The sequence below is a fragment of the Thamnophis sirtalis genome, unplaced genomic scaffold, assembly GCF_051295495.1.
Source record: "Thamnophis sirtalis isolate CommonGarterSnake01/CBP01778 unplaced genomic scaffold, rThaSir2_p1.2 scaffold_5, whole genome shotgun sequence".
NCBI lineage: Eukaryota > Metazoa > Chordata > Lepidosauria > Squamata > Natricidae > Thamnophis > Thamnophis sirtalis.
In genome coordinates, this window is record NW_028261385.1 from 94,982 (window position 1) to 103,847 (window position 8,866).

At 53.2% G+C, this 8,866-nt stretch overlaps 1 protein-coding gene across 1 annotated transcript; it reads left to right on the forward strand.

The window, feature by feature from the left end:
- The first annotated feature begins 627 nt into the window (after positions 1-627).
- On the forward strand, positions 628-8,449 carry LOC148045235 (interleukin-11 receptor subunit alpha-like). Its single transcript, XM_087715258.1, is given in 9 exon segments — positions 628-646; positions 689-797; positions 2,447-2,613; positions 3,544-3,707; positions 3,923-4,064; positions 6,810-6,905; positions 7,887-7,989; positions 8,295-8,334; positions 8,336-8,449. Coding segments are annotated over 9 exon segments (954 nt in total).
- Positions 8,450-8,866: the final 417 nt, after the last annotated feature.

An 8,866-nucleotide genomic window follows, 5' to 3' on the forward strand; every position in this document is an offset into this window, starting at 1 on the left:
AAGAAGAAGAAGAATTTTTTCCCCTCCACCACCTCTTCCTTCATGGTCCTTCTGCTCTCTAGCTGAGGACCTTATAACAGATTAACAGAGTTGGGAGGGACCTTGCAGGTCATCTAGCCCACCCCTGCCCAAGCAGGAGACCCTACCCCATTTCTGACAGATGGCAGTCCAGTCTCTTCTTAAAAGCTTCCAGTGGTGAAGCTCCACCAACTTCCGAAGGTCTTCCCTTGAGCTCTTCTTCAATCAAAGACTTTTCCCCAAACATCTCAGAAGGTCTCCATTGCGCCCTCCAGTCCTGAACGGAGTCCTGAACGGAGCCGAGAAGGAGGGTCTCAGGACCACCGTCTCCCCCCAGCAGCCATGGAGGGGAGACACATCTTGGGTGGAGAGGGGCCACACTGGGGGACTTTTGCTAGGCTTGTATTCAGGCGGGGAGAGGGGGGAGAAACCCTGCCTGGGGTCTTAGCCACCTCGAAGGGGGGCAGCCACGGCCCGGCTGGCCTTTCTGCCCACGTGGGAAGAGGAGGCTGCCCCTCCCACGGGGTCCTTTCCTCCCTCTGGTCAAGAGGAGGCAGGCTCCCCTGGGCTGCCTCTGCCTGGGGGGGGGGGGGGCTGCCAAAGGCACGGATGCCCAGTCAGGGTCCTGGTAAAAAGGCCTGGCGTCTCCTCCGGATGCCCCGGGGGTGAGGGAGGGTCTTTCCAGGTGGATCTCCCCTCTTTCTCCTCCTCCTCCTCCTCCTCATTTCCTCTTTCTTCTTTCCCAGGACGAAACAGCCACCCGGAAGTGACAAGTCGAGGTAAGCCCTGCCCTTCGGCCACTCACATCCCTCCCGACTTTTTCTGTGCCCACATCTGTGCCCCCCGCCCCAGATTTCTCCCTTGGCGTCCAGAGTGCTGCCCTAGCAGGGGTGAAATCCAGCCGGTTCCGACAGCTTCTGGAGAAATTTTGAGTAGTTTGGAGAACCGGCAAATGCCGCCTGTGGCTGGCCCCAGAGTGGGGAGGGGGTGGGGATTTTGCAGGGTCCTTCCCCTGCCCCGCCCACCGAGCCATGCCACGCCCACAGGACCGGTAGGGGGAAAAAAATGTGGATTTCAGCCCTTTGCCCGGGTCTAGGATGGCAGCCTCCGAGGATTGTCTGTCATGAACTTCGGAGACCCTCCCTCGTCTTCTCTCTGCATATGGGGAAACGTGCGCTGATCACAGCTGTTGGGAACTAAACACGGATAGCAATCAAAGCATTATGCGCTACTCCGTGTATTATCAGGATTATGTATTCTTACGGGAATTGCTGTTTACCCAGACTGCAAATAGTTTTGACTGCATTTAGTGCTTTTTTTTTCTCCTGGATCCTCCCCAAGGGTCCAAGAGAGCGAAGGATCCATTCAGAGGATTCTCTGGTGGGTTCTGGCGTTCGCTAGAGCTTGGTGCTTTTTGTAACGTTCCCATCCTCTGCTACCAAATGTGATGTTCCTGTGGTTCGCCCATGAGGCCAATGTGGAGAAAAGACACGGACACGATCTTTCTCGGGATGGAGCGACCCAGATTGGGGGTCTGGGAGCCCCTTTTATTGAGATAGGACAAAGGCAGGAGGAGCAATCAGCATGTGGTTAAAAACAGCCTGTAAAAGTACAATTTCTAATCTACTGCTCAGGGAAGTTCTGTCTATATATGGTCAAATCCTGGGCGTCATTGGTAGGGCACATCTCAGGATGTTCTGTTATGAACTATCAGGATGTTATGGAGTTTTAGGAGTTTGTTTTCTCCTGTGTGGTTCAGCGTGGCTCTGCATGCCCTGGTATGAACTGGGCCATGGGGGACCCACACCTACACAAGGAACTATATTACAACAGTTTTCCTGCAGGTGTTGTCAGGAGAATCATTTGGGGTTCCAACTGGAACCGGGGAAATAAAAGTGAGATTCGGACAGGCGTGTTTACTCCTGAAAGCAAAACAGTTTGCCTTGAGGGGGGGGGGCTGCAGGGAAGGGGGGGGGTACAGGAGGAGGTTGAAGTGTCTCTATGCTAGGGTGACACTTGAGGGAGGTGTGTGTGTGTGTGTGTGTGTGTGTGGTAGGTAGGTAGGTGGGTTTACTCTTGGGGACGTGCAGTTCCTCCTGGAGGAAGGAATTAATTTAATTGACTCTGCGTTTGCAGACCTTATCCTTTGATATGTGGATTGGGTCTGTGTACCTTATTTTTTTTGGGGGGGGGTGTTGCTAATTTTAGTTGATGAACTGATTCTCGGACCCTTGTGGATCTGTCAAGTGGCTGAAGGGAGGAGGGAAGCAGTCTAAAGAATAGAATATATTTGGGTAGAAAAACTCCTCGCAGTCTTTGTTCTCAAGCCAGTCGGTTTGGGGGGAAAACCCCCTTTCCCAGATTGTCCACTGGCGGCTGGGGATGATGGGAGCTCAGGGACGAATGCTTTCTCTTGCCTTGGTGCCAGCAGGTCCCCGCTCAGCAAGGTGGGTCCCTGTGTCCAGGATGCCGGCCGGCCGCTCTCCTGCACCGTCGGAAAGTCCCAGTTCTGGAGCTCCTACCGAGTGAACGTGACGGAGGTCAACCCCCTGGGCTCCAGCTTCACCCTGCTGGACATCATCGCCCACAGCATCAGTAAGCCCCCCTCCCTCCCCCGTCCTCATTTAGCGCCACCAGGGCATTAAGTGAAGCCGTTGCTAAGCGAGACTGCCAATGTGCTTAGTATCCTCCATCAGCTTTAGTCCTCAACGTACGACCTCAATTGAGCCCCAACAGGTTTGAGACAGTTGTTAAGTGAGTTTTGCCCCCATTTACATCCTTTCCTGCCCCGGTTCTTAAGTGAATCCCTGCAGCTGTCAAATGACTCACATGGTTGTTAAGTGAATCCCACTCCCCCTTCGACTTTGCTCGTCCGGCGGTCGCAAAAGGGGATGACGTGACCCGGGAATGCTGCGACCGTCATAAGTATAAGTCAAGTTGCTGAATTTTGGTCATGCGACCATGGGGATGCTGCAGTGGTCGTAAGTGTGAAAAAGGGTCATAAGTCCCTTTTGTCCGTGTTGTTGTAACTTTGAGCAGTCACTAAATGGACTGCTGTAAGTTGAGGATTTCCTGCATGTAGATAATGGGAGGAAAACATTCTAAAAATGCAAATGATCAGCTATAAATAAAGCTAAAAGGGAGGGAGGGAGGGAGGGAGGAGGCTGAGCGAGGGTGGGGGCAGGTGGGGTCTATTATTAATCTCAACCACTTCCCCCCCCATGTGAAAGGCAACTGGCAGAGTCTTGGTCAGGGGGGTGGGGGCTGACCTCACACCAGGGGGGGAGGGGGGAGCCACAGCAGAGAGGGACCTTCTACAACCCCCCCCCCAGCCCAGAATACCCTTCCTCCTCTGCCGGAATGGGGGGTGGGGGGTGGGCCAGTCCCCCAAGAGTGAGACGGTGCCTCAACCTTCCCAGACAGACGGAGCTTGGGCCCAGATAATGGGGGAAGGGATGGGGGGCCCTGGCTTGTTCCCCCTTCGGGGTCTTAGCTCCCCTTCCCCCCCCTCTGCCTCCCCTCCAGCCAAGCCAGACCCTCCGGAGCATGTCCGGGTGGAGCCGGTGCCCCTGGCCCCCCGACGGCTGCGCGTCAGCTGGGAGTACCCCTCCTCTTGGCCCAAGGAGCCCTCCTTCCAGCTCCACTTCCGGCTGCGCTACCGGCCCGTCCTTCACGACTCCTGGTCCATGGTGAGTCTGGGGGGGGGCAATGGGGGTGGGGGTCTCGGGCAGGGAGGGACCCCCCTGCTTCCACATGGAGGCTTCTGTGCCCTTCCCGGAAGGTGCCCCGTGCGTTTGGGTGGCTGGTGGAAGGGGGCAGTCAGTTCAGAGGGGCTGGGGGGGGTCCAGAGGGGCTGGGGTCAGCAGAGGGGGGGGCTGACGGGGGCCGCCTCCTGACTCGGCAGGTGGAGACCAGCAACGTGTCGGAGGTGATCACGGACGCCGTCATGGGCCTGGAGCACGCGGTGCAGGTGAGCGGCAAGGACTTCCTGGATGCCGGCAGCTGGAGCGAGTGGAGCCCGGAGGCACGAGGATGGCCGGCTGCAGGTGAGGGCAGGGAAAGGGCACCACCTGGAGGGAAATGGGGGAGAGGAGAACAGGGAAACCTGCACGGCGGACCTTGACTTACGATGACAATTCGGCCCAAAATTTCTCTTGCTAAGCAAGACGCTTGTTAAGTGAATTTTGCTCCAGTTCTTGCTCCTTGCTTGCCATGGTCCCTAAGTGAATCACTGCAGTTCTCTAGTTAGTCACAGGGTTGTTAAGTGAACCTGGCTTCCTCGTTCACTTCGCTTGTCAGGCGGTTGCAAAAGGGGATCACGTGACACCCCCCCCCCCCCGGGACACTGCAACCGTCATAAAAGTGAGTCAGTTGCCAAACGTCTGAATTTTGATCACGTGCCCCGGGGAATTGCAGCAACGGTCGTTAAGTGTGAAAAATGGCCCTAGGTCAGTTCTTTCATTGCCACTGACATAGCAGTAAGTCTTATCTACCGCTTCATAGGGCTTTCAGCCCTCTCTAAGCGGTTTACAGAGTCAGCATATCGCCCCCAACAATCCGGGTCCTCATTTCACCCAGATAGATAGATAGATAGATAGATAGATAGATAGATAGATAGATAGATAGATAGATAGATAGATAGATAGATAGATAGATAGATAGATAGATGATAGATAGATAGATAGATAGATAGATGATAGATAGATAGATAGATAGATAGATAGATAGATAGATAGATAGATAGATAGATGATAGATAGATAGATGATAGAAGATAGAAGATAGATAGATAGATAGATAGAGTAGATAGATAGATGATAGAAGATAGATAGATAGATAGATACATAGATAGATAGATAGATAGATAGATAGATAGATAGATGGATGGATGGATGGATGGATGGATGGATGGATGGATGGATGGATGATAGATAGAGAGGCAGAGAAAGACAGATGGCTGATAGATAGGATAAGAAGATTAGATAGATAGATAGATAGATAGATAGATAGATAGATAGATAGATAGATAGATAGATAGATAGATGATAGATAGATAGATGATAGATAGATAGATGATAGATAGATAGATAGATAGAAGATAGATAGATAGATAGATAGATAGATGATAGATTGATAGATGATAGATAGATAGATAGATAGAAGATAGATAGATAGATAGATAGATAGATAGATAGATAGATAGATAGATAGATAGATAGATAGATAGATAGCAATAGCAGTTAGACTTATATACCGCTTCATAGGGCTTTCAGCCCTCTCTAAGCGGTTTACAGAGTCAGCATATCGCCCCCAACAACAATCCGGGTCCTCATTTCACCCACCTCGGAAGGATGGAAGGCTGAGTCAACCCTGAGCCGGTGAGATTTGAACAGCCGAACTGCAGAACTGCAGTCAGCTGAAGTAGCCTGCAGTGCTGCATTTAACCACTGCGCCACCTCGGCTCCTGCAACTTTGAACAGTCACTAGATGGATGGTTATAAGTCGAGGACTGGCTGTATTTGCGGAGAGGAATAATGCTGCAGCCCAGGTGTTTCCCCGGCTGCCCTCCCCCCCCATTTCTTTTCCTTGCATTTTCCCATCTGAAAAATGGGTCCTGGGGCGGGGGGGAGACTTCAGGGCCGGCAGGCTCTTCCCTCGCGTGGCATTGGGGGGTTGAAAGGAGGCCGCCAGATCCGTTGTTGAAGCTGAGGGGAGACGGAGAGAGGCAGGAGGCTCATCTGAGACGGGTGAGTGGGTGGGTCGGCCCCAGAGCTGCGAGGCAACAGGGCTGGGGATTCTGGGCCTGGTGTGATGGCCCTGGGCCCCCTCTGTGGGCCTTGGCTGGCCTTCTCAGCCTCTCCACCCAAGGGGGGCAACTGCGCAACGTGAGCCTGTCATCTGCACCTCCATCACTGTCTGGTTTGGCTCTGCACACCCAACAAGACAGACACGGACTTCCAAGGAGAGTCAGAAGTGCAGAAAACACCATGGCTGCCAACCTGCCTTCCGTCGAGGGTCTGTAACACTGCAGGAGTCAAAAAGAGGGCTGTGAAAATATCGACGGACCCCTCGCATCCTGGACATCGATTGTTTCAGCTCCTACCCTCACAACAACATAGGGCACTGCACACCAAGACAACTAGACACACGGGCAGCTTTTCCCCAAATGCCATCCCTCTGCTAAACAACTGATTCCCTCCCCAGTGTCCCAACTATTCCCTAAGGCAGTGGTTCCCAAACTTGGCAACTTTAAGACTTGTGGACTTCAACTCCCAGAATTCTCCAGCCAGCAGAGCTGGAGAGCAGAGCAGAGCTGGCTGGAGAATTCTGGGAGTTGAAGTCCACAAGTCTTAAAGTTGCCAAGTTTGGGAACCACTGCGCTAAAGCTGCATTACTTCTCATCGTTCCTATCGCCCATCTCCTCCCACTTACAACTGCAGGACTGTCACTTCGTGGCTTGTATCCTCACGATTTACATTGATATTGACAGTTTCCTGATTGCTTATTTATACCCTGCGACTATCATTACGTGCTGTATCTTTTTATTCCTGATGAATGTATCTTGTCTTTCTCTTCCATTCTATATTCCCACTCTAATTCCCGTTCTGTCCTATCCCGTTTAGGACCCGTGAACTTCAATTCCCAGGATTCCTGAATTCTGGGAGTTGAAGTCCAGAGGTCCTAAGGTTCCATGGAGCCAGTGGGTCAGGCCGTGGGGAGGACTGTATCCCCCCCACACACACACCTTGCGTTTTCTCAAGCGGTCCAATTTTGTGCCTCTCCGTCCTGCAGGGCAGGTAGCTGAGCCCAGCGAAGCTGCTCCAGACACCTTTGAAGTGGACCCGCCAGCCAAAGAGCCCTCTCCGGCCCCCGACAACGAGCCAGTCGGTACGTGGGGGGTGGGGTGGGGGGTTGAAACTGAGGTTGGCAGGGAGAGCGAGGCCCAAGGTGCTCGTCCCTCAGTCCTGTCCGAGTTCGTTGCGTACATTCAAACCCAGAGAGCGCACACAGATAACTGGTGCATCAGGATTCATTAACTTCTTTATATACATAAGAATAGATGAATACAAGTACAATACTGTGAAGTAACCATGGTTCGCTCATGAGGCCAATGTTGAGAAAAGACACGGACACGAGCTTTCTCAGGATGAGACGACCCAGATTGGGGGTCTGGTAGCCCCTTTTATTGAGATAGGACAAAGGCAGGAGGAGCAATCAGCATGTGATTTAAGACAGCCTGTCAAACTACAATTGCTAATCTTCTGCTCAGGGAAGTTCTGTCTATATATGGTCATATCCTGGTCAGGATGTTTTATCTTTTGGGACTGGTTTTTTCCTGTGTGGTTCAGCGTGGCTCTGCATGCCCTGTTATGCACTGGGCCATGGGTGACCGCCACACCTACACAAGGAGTTATATGACAACAAATACTAACAGGTGGTTCTTCTAAGTAAAGACAAGGCAGGAGAGTTGCAGGCAAACACAAGCAGTTAGTTTCATTTCAGCAGACAAGCCCAGTCAAGACTGCTAGTTTACTTCTCAGAGCGGCAGGCTGCTAAAGTTTCAGTTTCAATTTATTGCTTAAGCTATGCCTATTCATTGGCTGACCTTGTTCCCGTGTCTCTCCCAGTCACGAATATTTTCACAAGTCCCAGGATATTTGCTTCGAAGGACGAAGATCTCTGCAAAGATATTTAGATTCCCATCACACTCTCTGTGTGTGTGTGGGGAGGGCCTTGCAGCTCCCTCTTGCTGGCCTGGCCTGGATTGGGGCCCCACCGCCTCTGCCCCTGACTTGTAAGGGGCAGGGCGACAGCTGTAAGGGGGTGCCCGCAGGGTGAGGGAGCTGACGGGAGGTCTTCTGTCTCCAGCAGGGCAGGGGGACTCCCTGGAGAAGCTGGCCACGCTGGTGTCGCTTGGGGTCTTCGCCTTCTTTGCCCTGGTGGCCCTGCTGCTCTTCGCCTTCCTGGTGTGGTAGGTGGAACAGCTGGAGACGGGACGGCCGGGTGGGGGAGCCTGCTTGCTCTCTGGGCTCGGCAAGCACCCTCCGTCTGAGGGGAGAAGCCTTGTAGGAGGACCTGGATGTGGATTCTGTCCTCCAGGTCACGGTTGCCCCAAGGGGGCTTTTCCCAAAGTCAGTGGGACTTTCCTTCAACGTGGGTTGCTTCTCGCCCAAGCAGCTTCCTGAGAATGAGCCCCTTGGGTGAGTTTTTGGAGGAAGCGCCTTTGTTGGGACAGTTTCTCCATCTTTCTTCCTCTCTCCCTCTTTCCGTGGAAAGGATCCGGGCGAAGAGGCAGAGCAAAGAGGCCGACAAGCACCAGGGAGTTGCTCTCAGCTGCCACCCACCTGAAGGCCTTGCCCAGTGAGTATGAAATGCCACCGGTAGTAAGAAAGAAATGCGACCAGTTCGGTGTTTCTGACTATCAGTTGTGACGGCACAATTTACAGTGGCTAGAATCGTCCTGCTTTCCAGCTGATTTAAATTTCACAGCTGATTGTCGGAAATCGAAGGTTCTGCGTCTGCTCCAGAGGGGGGGGGTCGCTCCCGGTTTGGCCCAGTTCGGGTGAACCGGTAGTGGCGGTGGCACGAGACTCCGCCCACCTGCCTGGATGCTTCTGCGCATAACCGTTGCAAGCGCAGGAGCAGGCATGCCAGCACAAGCGAACCAGTAGCGCTTTGCAACCCACCTCTGGCGCACTCGCATTGCCCGAACTGGTAGCGACGGTCAGTTGATTTCAGCCCCGCCCCCTCCCCTCGGTTGGTGGGACCCCGTCAAGAAAAGGGGGCTCAGGTCCCATGCAGGGAACAGTTGGGACCCTGCTGGGGGGAGGATCCTGGAGGAACAATCA